This window comes from Bombus pascuorum, chromosome 7 (assembly GCF_905332965.1).
Source record: "Bombus pascuorum chromosome 7, iyBomPasc1.1, whole genome shotgun sequence".
Lineage (NCBI taxonomy): Eukaryota > Metazoa > Arthropoda > Insecta > Hymenoptera > Apidae > Bombus > Bombus pascuorum.
This window is the reverse complement of record NC_083494.1, coordinates 8,032,252-8,045,744: the sequence shown is the minus strand read 5'-3', so window position 1 is coordinate 8,045,744 and position 13,493 is coordinate 8,032,252. Positions and strand designations below refer to the sequence as shown.

The 13,493-nt window shown below is 41.4% G+C and overlaps 1 protein-coding gene across 2 annotated transcripts in view; it reads left to right on the top strand.

Annotated features, from left to right (window-relative positions):
- LOC132908513 (beta-1-syntrophin) overlaps window positions 1-13,117 on the top strand; it is a 369,364-nt gene extending 356,247 nt beyond the window's left edge. For both annotated transcript variants that reach the window (XM_060962557.1, XM_060962559.1), the window contains exons 6-8: window positions 6,897-7,111; window positions 7,876-8,093; window positions 9,628-13,117. In XM_060962557.1, the coding sequence (XP_060818540.1) occupies window positions 6,897-7,111; window positions 7,876-8,093; window positions 9,628-9,720 (526 nt within the window). In that variant the 3' untranslated portion in view covers window positions 9,721-13,117. The remainder of the gene's footprint in view (window positions 1-6,896; window positions 7,112-7,875; window positions 8,094-9,627) is intronic.
- Window positions 13,118-13,493: the final 376 nt, after the last annotated feature.

Here is a 13,493-nt window from a genome sequence, read left to right as displayed (position 1 = left end):
CTGTGGAAAGGGTACCTTTTCTATCAATTATTAATGATAGAAATACATTTTTTCTAATGTTTTTATAACGCATTGAAACAATTCATAGAAAACAATGTTTCGTTATCGATGACGATCTTTCTCTACCGATACACAATTCAGTAAATTCCTCAGTGTGCCCGTAAAAGAAGGTTAGGAAGACAAAGAAATGAACACGAAGATTAATCGAAGGTCTATAGATTTATGGCAAACATATAAATGTCCAGAGTATTTTCTATCGATTAGTCTCTAAATATAAAAAAGAACAAAGTCCTTTAGCAGCTATTATAATTGTCAACTCAAACGTTAATACATATCATAAAACTAGAATTTCAATAATTTCATTACAATTCATAAGGAGATGTCAAGAACTGTAGATCTCGTATGAGTTTGAGTTATGCGCATTCGATGCTTTAGTTTGATAGGGAAACAGCCCCAAAAAGGGTCTGGGTGTATGGTCCTTTGTTTTCGAGAAATTACGTTCTTGGAGCAGAAATTTCTTACGTTTCAAATGTCATACGTAAAATTATAAAAATATATTGAAACGCTATAATAAATAAAATAAAAGAATAATCAAATAAATCAAAATAAATTGAAAAAAATTAATCTCGGAAAAGTACGAAATATTAATATTCGAAGAATTTATAAATCAAGATACAAAGAGAGACTTATCATTTCTCCTTGTCAGTATTAGGATAATAATCATCGTGATAATGATAATGAAACATAAAAGAGTACTATTGATATGAAATTCTATTTCATCGTTACTCTGTACTTTCTTCGTACAAACAAATCTCGTGAAAAAGAACGGAATTCTATCCGAGTCTCGAACCATCTTGTGACATTCTTCTACGTTTTAACATACAACTAAATAAACGAGACGGAAAAACAGGTAGATGATCAGCGAAAGAAGCGCTGGAAGCAAAAACCGATGGAGTGCGGTCTAGTCCGTAAATTTTTCACGATCTGCACATCGACCATCGGAGAACGCTGGTCTGTCCCTTATCAAAAATGCACTCCTGTTCCAGCGTTTTTTCATTTTTAATCAAGATCTGCTGGGCTGGGCCCATTGCCGCATCAAATTTTAATTCGGCTTAAACGCGTCAACCAATCGGAGAATCCCAACGATAGCTGATCCTGCTTTCGGTTTGTCCGAATTTTCGCTGCTATATGATTTTCAAAAATTCGTATCCTTCTTTCATTCGAATCACACCGTATTACTTGTCTCTTGTCGAATTTCACGCTTGTATCTTCCATTGTAAAGCGTGTACGTATAAGGCATATCCTTCAAGATGTCAAAAGATACCGGCATCCTCGTATATCTGTGTCACGAATGAACATTTCTCGGTGTACGAAAGACTTCGTCGACTTTTGAAAATCTTCGTCTGTTCAAGACTGTGCTATATACGTGATCACAGTATTAAATTTGTTTTAAGAGACGGTTCGAATAGGAAAATATAGTATTTCGTTTGATAAAGGTAATATACTTGAACTCGAATGTCCCATGCGTGCGTTCCATTTTTCTTAGACAATTACAAAATGGTTACCTTTTTATGATCTCAACAGACTCGTTTCTGATGACACAATAAGCTTAATCGTGTTCTTCAACTTCAAAAACTGTGGAGCTTAACATGGTATTGCCCCCGGGCGGACCTAATCTCGGTAACCCGATCATCGATCCGTTTATTTCACCGCGAAGAAGGCGAGACCCGACTTTTCCGAAAGTTTCCCGGACGTTGAACGGTGGTCGATGCTGTCTCGTGTCCACTTTCAACCGTCTTTGGCCAAAAAACGAAGAAAACCGGTAGAAGCGATAGGAGAAAGGGAGAAGAGAGGGTTGGCTGAGAAAGAGGTGAGAGAAAAGGGGGTGGTCGGGGGTGGAAAGTGGAGTACCGAAAAGCTATTTCCGGTCGAGGAGGTCCGTATCGGGCCCACGGAGGTACGAAATGACCGACTTAAGGAAGTTTTACTGCGAGACAAACCGGAAGTGATTCGGCTACGACCGAAACACTTCTTCCTCCTCGTCTTCACAAGGGTAGAGAAGAAAGTTTACCCCTTCCAAGTTGCAAACGGCTTCTGCTTCGTCCCTTTTGGCCGGGATTACAGGCCTCGGACGAACATCCATTCTCGTTTAACGCCTTTATTTACCATCCGTTGCTTTTCCGTTTATCCCCGTCACCCCTCGCCACCCTATTTTCTTCTTTTCTTTTCTACCCATTCTACGGTACCCGTTCTATATTTCTCTTTGGACTTCTTAGCTTTGCGTTACGCCCGGCTGTTCCTCTTCCCTCTGTCCTATTTCTGCTGCTTCTGTTTCTTCGTTGACACTCGATTATCGTAGCTGAAGAGCAATCGCTTGGTTCTTCTTCTTCGCGCTTTCCCCTCGTCTTCTTTTTATTCCAGTTCGCCTTCGTTTCGCTGTTTGTTCGACTGACTGCTTAATTATTTCAATGACACCCTCGAAGCTCTCTACTGGAGTGCGCTCCGGCGGTATTCAGTCGATTTTTAGCTGTAATAATCGTCCACGAACGAGACTGCGAAGGTTGTTGTTTCATAAGTTAAGTCGTCGACCAACCAGAATTAATTCACTTCCCCCATCTCTTCGATGTGATAATTCGTTTATTCATGGATTCTTTGATATCTTTTAATGCGTTCTTTTGCCTGCGTTGAAGACAAAAATTGTACGATATTTATATTTGGAGATATCGTGATCTCTGGCAGAATAAAGAGCGAAGAATACTTCACAGTCTTTGACACAATTTAACAACAATATTTACGCGGTGCTGCTTTCTTCTCACATCAACTTCGCTTTGATCATCGAGCCGATCGATTAACACTAGAACTACCGATAGTTAACACGAAGCAAAATGACTAGTCTTTAAAAAATACGTAATAATAGAATATTTTTATATTTATTGATTTATTGCTTTCTTACAGAAGGAATTCCATGTTACGTAGTACATTGTTGGTATTATTAATCCATCTGGGACCATGATCCCTAAACGAGGCTTGACAAATTTATAAAATTCTAGAACTGGTCGTTTTGACTGCTGTGGCATTTCTAGCGTTAGCATCTAGCGATCTAGCGATCGATCCAGAATTTTCCTGATAACTGATATCATCATATCGAATGATACGCAGTGAACATGTTAAAAACGTGTGGGAAGTTGTACAAAACGAGGAAACTGGTTAATTGGAGTTCGATAAACAGATTGCAGGACCCTTTTACACTTTGACAAGTGCCAGTCATTTTGACTGGTATTGGTATAAGTAGCCCCGAAGCGTCCTGTTTTGCGGCCAAGTTTCAGGACAAAAATAACAACATAAACAAGAACACACAAAAGCACCGCTCCCCAGCGGCTTAAATCCAAAAAAAATCAACACAAGAACGAAAACACAAAAATTGTAAAAACCACGACACTCAGTACAGTATGGCTACGTCGTACCGTCGATACCTTTGCCTAACACACCTTATTCTAATTCATAGTTTATGTGAATTACTTCAATGTATTAAAAAAAAAACAAATCTTGGTATAAATAAACACTTAAAAAAATGGTATAAGTAGCCTTGATAGAAAATTATTTTGAGTTTGAATACATAGAAAATAAAATAAGATTCATTATGTTATTCTTTTAGTTATCGTTGCGAAAGTCATTACATCAGCGTGCAAAGAAATATAACATGAAGTAGGAATTTTAAAATAAAATTGTAAAACAAGTAAATTTATCTGGTGTGGTAGTTCTAGTGTTAATGCCAAACGTATTTCCGTTTATCGCGCAAAGAACCCAATTATAAATGCACGTGATAGCAACCCGCATATGGATCTCGCGATGTTCACTGTCACAGATAGAATTATTCATTTATTGTAATTAATACCAGTTATTATGCATTCCGGAAAAATCAAGCGAACCGACAACTGAAATCACAGTTTCCATGCAGCCAAAAACCACCCTCTACCCTCCATTATCGCGCTGATCGTAGTTACCGGAGCTGGGGACGATCGATGTCGATTGAAACGCGAGATCACGAGCCGAACCGTCGTTTGTTATTCACGATTCGTCGCAGCCATCCGCGATGCACGCGACGCAGCGTAATGCGTTCTGGCGCGTCTCGCGTGATTCCGAATCTCGCGGAAACTTTCCCCTTTCAGAAGCATTGACTATCAGAAGTGGGAAACGTTCCCGGGGCCAGGGAAAACCCGTCGAACGCGATCCGAGAGGAACGCCCGACCCGGGATTACACCCGGAGGAACTCATACGTTATTCGACGTGCGCACCGCTACTCTGTATAACGGGTGAACGCGAATAACCCATCCTTTCCGCACTGGTGAATCCGATAGCGTTACGTAATGAGTGGATCGCGAAGGTTTCAAGATCTAGTTTTATTTCTGTGGATAAAAGAATTGGAGGGAAGTTGGATGTTTGTTGAAAAAGACTATCGGAAAGTATTTAGGAAAGTTGTCGTACTGGTTTTTTGGAAATTGGAATTAGAGATGTTTGAAGGTAAAGCGTAATTATTACACGATATTTTAAACAATATAATTAAATGTTCTGGTCTAGCGATAGGCAAATTAATTTTAACCCTTTGCACTTCTATGTCCAGTGTGACTCGACAGCAGTTTTTATCTCAGGAGAACCTTTTGTCGAAACCCACTCGACGTTCTTTCAGTCCAACCTTTTTTTGTGAAACGTGCGAAAGAAAACCAGGATTGTATCCTGGAAATTGTTTCAGGATACAGCATACACTTAAAAATTACAAAATACAACAATAGTGTGAATAAAACTGGTGTTTACGTGAATTTCTTTCTTTATTTATTTATTTAAATTCTCTTATTTTTTAATTAAATTAAATTTCAAATAAAACGCTTAAAAGCATTGGGAGCTACTGCTAACAAAATTAAAATAAAATTCAGAGTGCAAAGGGTTAATATTCCTTTTCAAGTCAAGCATCTATAGAATTTAACAAATACACCGACTAATTTGCCTTCTTTCACGAAGTAGAAGTCAAAGTATAAGAAAACTATATTGGTGAACTGATACAAAATTTTTCTGTCTTTGTGCGACACTGATATCGCATATTGTACATTGATTGTCACATCGTACTGTCGTTCAGGTAAAATTTTGCGAAAATTTACGTAGTATGTACAAGGATCTGAATGTTTTTTACCGTGCTCCTAATATTTTATCATGTTATTGTAAAAAAAGTGCCCACTCGTTAATGAATAATTAATTTATTATTATTCTTATTATCGAATCGTCGATTGTATTTTCGTCGAGTCGTAAGCAAACAGTTTTGAGGATCGATTTCTGTATACATACTGTATATGGTGTTGGTGAAATTAAAACGAAACTTGGATTACCGAAAGGTGGTTTTGGGAAAATTAGAAATTTTTAAATATAGAATGGAGTTGTTTAAATTACGACTGTAATATAGTTGACTATGATACTTGAAAATTCCTTGATATTACGGAATAATTTCTCTATTTTATGAACATGATTGACATTATCCGATGAAATATAGAATACCAGATAAAATATTCCAAAATTCGCATTTAAAGTCTCATTCAAATTTTACAATAAAACGATCGTCCCTTGCGGTTTGAAATTTTCTGCAACTCGATGACATCGATGACACGCAATTCTCCGTGGTATCCATTTCTCCAAAGCTATCCCATTATGCGAATCGCCCTTTTCCCACCTCTTCTCGCCGCATAGCCATTTTGGCCGGCATATTTTTTACCAACGTCCTCCCGAAAAATCTATAAATCTAACGAACGCGAGCTCCGCGTACGTCAGAACCATTCGTCAGCGGACAGATTGCAGAGCGCGGGGGGTTTGAAGAGAGCCTCTCCGGTGTCAGTCGACTCCGTGCCACGCGCAATAAAGCCGCGAGCGATTTTTACGACGGAGGGTGGATCGCGCGAGGTAATTTACCCTGCAAGGTAGTTCACGCCGCGCTGAATTCACGTGTTCGTAAAAAAATTTCGCTTACGTTGAATTCAACCCCGTGCTATTCGATCTCGACAACCGGGGGTGCTTCTAAATTTGCAACGATACCGATGAAATTTTCTCTTTATCCCCTTACCGATACTCTCGATTACCATCTGCTCCCCTAAATAAAGAACCTAATAATACAGTAATAAAAGAAAGGGAACGAGCGAAATGAAAGGAAGGAGGGTGTTTCTTCGACCAGTCGCGGAGAAACGCGTCTACGGGAGTCATAAATTCCCGTTACGATTAGACAATCGACGCCACGAACTGATCGATCCCCTATTTCGATTAGGATAGTAGAGGTGGTTTAATTAGTATAACACTTGATTCACAGTTCAAAAATAATATATATTTCCAACAATATTGTAGAAAAGATAGTTACACTGGTACGTAAGCTATAAGTTAAGTAGGTGAATGATTGAAGGGTGAAAACGCGGTAAAGAGATGTTGACAGTCCTAAGTTGATGAACCAATGCAAATATGTTGACTGATCTGTAGTCGAAGTCCGATGACGATGCTGTTGCAAAGGAAAACTCTTGTTCGGTGATGATCGCTCCACCACTGGTCGCTTGTGGGTGGAATCCTGGGAAATATCGGACAACCCACGTTTCCCCAATTTTTACCTGATGGAGCAATAACCATAAGGAACGTCTTGACTCGAAGATGTTTATGCCAATTGACGGACTTAACGATACATCAAAAAGCTTCGTTTCATGACAGTTCCTTAGGATTATTGCTGCCCGCTTAATTCTACATGCACAGCTGGTAGCCGCCTCGAACGTAGAGTCACCGGACGTAACAAAGGGCGTACCTTATTCTACGGAGAGAAGAAGCGAGAAGAAGAAATTTGAGATTTCATTTTCGAATTTCGAATTTTATGCTTGCAGGTTGGTGTCGTCACCAGCGAGACAGAACGAGGCAGGAAGTAGCAGTAGCGGTGCGACGCAGCACGCAGCCACGTTCGCGGTGCGAGTGGGCACCATCGACGGCGTCGTGACGCATCATCTGAGAGCCGAGACGCGAAGGGATTTAGCTGCCTGGGCCAGGGCGATCGTTCAGGGTTGCCACGCGGCCGCTCACTCTTTACGTGAATATACAGTTCGTGAGTAATCTTTTTTTCGTAACTCGAGTGAAACAAAAGTCACTGTCAGATACGTCTCTTCCATACATTGTGATTTGCTAATGAAATTTGCAGACTAGAGAAGCGTTAAAAATATTTATTGATTATCTTGTAATTAGGAATAACAAAATAATGTATATGTTGCAATTTCTAAAACAACGAATTGAAATTATTAGAAATCGCGTTTCCATCCTTTTGTTCCACGTTTCATTTTCATCGGGCAATTTCCTCTTTTTCTTTCTTTACGGTTTACGACTGGATGATGTTGTTTGGTCTAACTCGATTTCATCGGATTATTTTTTACTTTGCGATCGATTGAGTGTTGTTTAATTTAGCTCGGTTTTATTAAAGCACTTCATTGTTTGGCATCGACGCGATTCAGATGACTTTCACTATAGTCGGTGACATGGTTTTATTGCAAGATTATTCTCCCTCGATCGCGACTGGTGCTATGTAATTTAGCTCAGCTTTGCCAAAGAATTCTTATTTCGCCCGCAATCCGCCCGACCACCGTACTTTTGTATTCTCGTTTCGTGTATCCACTATCCACCAAAAATTTCGAAATTTGGTGCCGAGGTACACTACTAATCTCGTTATTAATTGGAAAAATTAATTACGCTAATATTTTTTCCTGTCAAATTCTTGCATTCCGGGAAACGCATTACGATTCTAAATTTTTCGTCTTTAACGTGCTCTGGCGCTAGATAAAATTCTAATTATCAGTCTTGCCTTTTGTTTGTCCAAAGGGTGCACGTGGCAAGGGAAAGCTTGTCAGCTGGTCGTGAACCACGAAGACGGTTTCGCGTTGTACGCCGCTGGAACCAGAGGTGTAGGAGGTAACGGGGTGAGTCCAAGCTCGTCTCCGACTGCACTCTGGCGAAGATCCTTTGATAAACTGAAAATGTCAGCGGACGACGGGGCGCGTTTACTGTGGCTCGACTTTGGCGGCGAGGATGGCGAGATTGTGAGTGATGTCCGACAGAAAATTTGCTTATTAATAGGCTTTATTAAGTTCTGTAAAATTTCTACTCTATCAAGTTCCTTAAAAACCCAATATTATTCTGACATCCGCTTAAAAATAACATTCCATGTAAAAATCATAGAGCGAAGTCCATTTCGAAGTTACTCGAGAAATAAAACAAAGATTTTAATAGAATCTTATCGGAAAGGGGAAGAATCTATGAGGTTAAAAAATAACCGATAAATCTTTGAAAGTCTGTAGAAATAATCTGGCATGGACGATCTTGTGGTAATTTCCCACTTCTTTCGTTTTTCCACCGAACGCAGCTTCGAACGAACTCGAGCAACAGCACACGACGTTACAAGATGACAAAGTATTGAATTTTCAAATCAAACCCATCTACAAAGCAAAGAAACGTAACTTATCATATTTCTCCCTTGTACTCTTCCTGCAATCTCATCCTAAAGGACTATTATTCGTGTTTTAATGTTGCCACGATTTTCTTACGAGCTTCCACGAACGAAGGAGAATTAACGGGGAATATATCTAGCTGGACCTGACGTGTTCGATAATAACGCGACGCGTTTCGTCTCGCGATCGGGAGGAAGAATTTCATTGTGCAACGAGAAAAAGAAGGCTTCCTTTCTGCCGTCGGCCATGGTATTGAGAATTTTAATTGACTCCACCTAGACTATCGAGATTATTATCTTGGACGAGAGGCGGAGATATCGTGAAAAAGAGGACTGTGCACCGAGTAATCCCATTGTGCTCGTCACTTTGAAAGAGCCCTTGATGCCGGAGCACGATACCGTAGAATACGTATTTTACATCTTTCCCAAACACCGTCGTCCGGTTCTCTCCCGCTGTTCAATGGCCATTCATAACGCTCCGGCTCTCTGGAAGCTAGGAGGGTGGGTGTCACGGGGGTTGGGCGTGGGCCAGGGGGGTGGAGGGTGAGAAAAAGCATCGAGGTAGAATTTCCCGCGACAGACGTCACGATGGAAAAATTATTCCGCTCTCGAGCTGCCTCTGAAGCGAAACCGCAAATGGAGAATCCTCCGGATCGTTTCTCCTTGGAATTTTTTATTAAGCGACCGATCGGCCGCGATCTCCTCCCGCGCCCGGAAGAAACAATAACCCATCGATTGGTTCTATTTTCAATTTGACGTGGAAGGTCGCAAGACTAAATAAACGTTTCATTGTCTATATCGATCGTGAAAAAGTAGATGTAATTTTTATCGAATGGGCCGAAAGAAACGAAAAGAACGTCGATATTTTCGTGAAAAATCCTATTACAAATCCTTAGAATCAGGTTTTGGCTGGGAAATTCGGTTTGTAAAATAAAAAGAAAACGGTGAATTATTGGTTTAGTTGAACTAGATGCTCATCTAAGAGAGACAATTTAAGACTGCTCTTACTTTTCTTTCGTTTTGTTAATTGATACTATACTTGATATTACTTGGTAAATGTGTAGTAATTGTAATAAAACGTACGTTATAGTAATTTATTTAAGGATGCTTGATTCCCAAAATTCCAGGAGCTGGACCTCGAGAGCTGTCCCAAGCCGATCGTGTTCGTCCTCCACAACTTTCTCTCAGCGAAGATCCACCGGCTTGGCCTGAGCGCATAGGGGTACGAGGGGGCCCCCACGGAGGCCCCCGACCTGCCACCCCACACCACCAGGTCCGTCACCAGCGTCTTCCTTCACTGAGCTCCTCGAATTGCCCAGAAACACAAGAAGGAAGAGAGAAAGAGGAGGAGAGAGGAAAAGAAGAGGGTGGCAGGCAGGATACACAGAAACGAAGAAGAAAAAATTATTCGACGGACCACAGGAAGAGTGACTCGCAAACTGGAATCTTCAATTTTCATTCAGAAGTCGTGATATCCTTATTGTAGGACAATTACGCTCTTCCTTATTTCCGTTGATACGACGACGATTAGGACGGTGTACGAGCGAGCTGTGCAGATACTCTTAAAGGGAAAGAATAAGGCTAAAGTAAAATATAAACCAGATAACGACGATGGAGAGAAGAGTAGCGGGTTGATCGTTAACTCGAAGCCATCCAACGCGCGATTTTGCCAGAAAGTTATCCGAACACGCAACAAGTAGGCTAGAAGGAAGCGGAGGAAGGTCCGCTGCTGGGAGTCGTAACTAATCAACGCGCCTAAGTAACCGATTAAACCTATCTACCTAAACTAAAGAACAAAATGAAAAAAAATCCGCTATGTAACAAACGAAAGAAAACGAGAGAAAGCGAAAAGAGAGAGAGAATAAGAGAGCGAGTGGGTGTATTTAAGAGAAGGTGAAAGAAGTCTCTGATCGAACGCTCGATTTCGGAGAAGCCTAGTAGCAAAGGCTAATCAATTACTGTCCAACCGCCGCCCGTTCGCTCTACCACGGAGGATCGACTGACCCTGGGGCTTCGACCTCTCCTCCACGCCGCCGCGACAGACGAACTTCCTTCCTCCTGGGTATAAATAAAGAGGGAAGAAAATGGAAAAGACGGAGGAAGGTTTGGAAGAACCGACGACCAAGTAAAGTTGTCGTATCGTGGCTAAAAGTTTCGTAACGTCGAACGAAAGCGACTTTAAAGAGTTCGTGGACGTTGATCTCCACCAGAGTACCGGCTGATGGCGAAACTTTCCGACGGCAGGCGTCTCCTTTTCATCCTGCTCTTCGATATTTATGTGGATTTCGTTACGCGAGAACAGGCGCGAGCTATTCGCCATCGACCGGTACTACTCGTGTCTTGGAGTTCCTTCGAAGAATTTATCGCCTACGAAAATTCGGCTACACTCTGTTCGCGGTTGAAAGGAAATGGCGAATATCGCATATAGTGAAGAATTTTGTAAAGGCGGAGAGGCGAAACGTGAATCAACAGGGTCGATGGAGCAACGGATGCGCGTTAATAGTTGTTTTGTACGATTCGTATTCTTAACGCGAGTAAATATAAGATGCCAAGAAACGTCGATGTGTGTACTGGTTAGCCGCGACTCCTGTCGATCTCGCCTAGTTCCTCGCGGAGATAACTGACGGATAAACGAGAGCCCTCGCTTCCATTCGTCGCTTCCATCTCACCTCTGTTTGCTTCGAATTATTTCGATCCTCTCTCTTCATAAACTTAAGCCATCCTTCAGCTTGCAACATCGAAGTTTCCCATCAGAGAGGCAACTCTCGAACTGTAAATAAACCGTCGTTGTAACTCATCCAATGCCCTAGTTTCAATATCCGTCGTACGATCCGCGGGTACCGCGGGAACCCAACAACAAACCCGTGGCTTTGAACAACCACACGTCTGAGAACAAAAGTTGAAGATCGTCCAGACAAGGGACGAATTGCTATCGAAAGACCGAGTTATCCCACGGGGTGGGCGTGAATCGACGGTGAAACGGCGGAATTATTCGCATTACGAGTACTGCTGCGAATTATCGATGCCGAGAGAGATATGAGTGTTGTCCGTGTAAGAGTCGAGCATTCCTTTTCATCCGTTCTATAGAGGAGAGATATAATCGGCGACGATCGTCGAGGAGAAAAGGTTGGTCGAAGGAGGCCGTGCGATAATAAAAATTTCGACGTTAAGTAGAACATATCAACGAAGCCACGTACCATTGATTGTGTCCGTTTCGTCGTATGCCATTGTCGTTCCTTTCGCGGTGAAACGAATCAGATAAAATATACTTAATACTTAAAAAAGAAAAATTGATTTTTTGTCGCTTGGCAATCTGTTCTCGCGTTTGTATATAGATACAGCGATCAGGCGAAGATTCGTGACATCGACGATGGGCAGATAGCACAAAGTGTCCGCGTTTCTTCGATCTTATAAGAAGGTTGAAGGGTTGTTTGGCATAATACGATGCTCTCGTGAGTCGATTGTGTGTTGTAGATTTTTCGTGTGAATGATACGTACGGTCACGAAACGACGCGATTAACCTCGACATGATCGCTCGTGATCCAACGTGGATCGTTGGACCTGAGATTCCGTGTTAAAGAGAAATCGCGACGATTTATGAATACACGCGAATCCACGCTTATTGTCGATAATAGCCGCGAGGTGAAACGATCGTTCACGGGCTTAATAAATACCAGCGCTTGTCAAAGTGGCTGGTCATGGACAGCATTTAACGCGTTAAAACGATCGGCAGGAACACGAGGATCCGACAGACTGACCCGGATCAGTCGCATTATCCGTACGATCAACGATTCGACCCAGTTTTTACCGCAATTTCGTAGCAATTACCGAAATTGGCTGGAACGCGACGGAGAACTCAATTTCACAGGCGTGTCATAGTGAATCACCAGGGGACGACGGTCACCTATGGCACATCGAGAAACGAAGATAAAGGGATCGCTGGTGGCTTCGTTGTGGGTTCGAACGAAATTGTAGATAAATCGAAATAACGAAGCTCAAATTTGCAGCGCTTATCGTGGTTAAATGCGGAAATCGGCTTGAAACGCGATCCTGGTACTAGGATTCGTCTGTCAGATTTTGAGCGTAATGAGAAACGAAGCCGTCTCGTTGGTTCGAAACGGGCCACCTCCCTCCCCGCGTGGAAATTAACGAAAGTAGAAAAACTTGTAAATGAGCGAACATGTCGGGCGAATTAATCGAACGATTTTCGTCGACAGAGAGAATCCTGCGAAAGGAACGCGAGAACGTATTTATATATACACACACCGGCACGTATACACACACAAACAGAGAAACACGTACACCCGCCTAGGGAACGAGGTAAACGTCATTAAACGCGAGAAATAAGTTCGCAACATCGACGAGAATTAATTCAGTTTGAAAGGATTTGCGCGTAAACTGTGTATTTTTCTAATGATTTTTGGACGAAGCCAGTCGCTAGGCTCGTTCTTCGTTCTTTGATTGTCCTTCTTTTTCTTTTCTTCATCGCCCTCCCAAAACCATCGATAGGAGTGAAACGGGACACACGGTCCTCCTGCGTTTTCATTTCTCTCTAGGTTTAAGAGAACGTTAACGTGTATATCTATGAGTTACCAAATAAATGAGACGGTTAGAAAATTGGCGTTGTTAATCAGTTTCTCCTAGATGGTTTCTTTCAAAAATACAATTTCAATAAAATTATAGGATCAAGCTTGAAGATTCGAGCTTTGGACAATGGCGTTCGAGGTAAGTTGACTACGTTGTTAATCGCAATAATTTGTCGTGCAGCTAGAGTTTATCGTTCCCATTATTCGAGGAGATATAAACTACTACTTAAAAAAAGAGAAGAATCTGCATGTTGAAGAATGTTCCATCTTATGAACAAACGGATAACGAGAACAAAAACGTCGTAGTAGCTTATTTGAAAAAAGAAATTGGCAAATATATTAGTAATAAGACCTGAGTCCTAATTTCAATGTTATACATAGAAGAAACTTTTAAAAATTGCTAATTC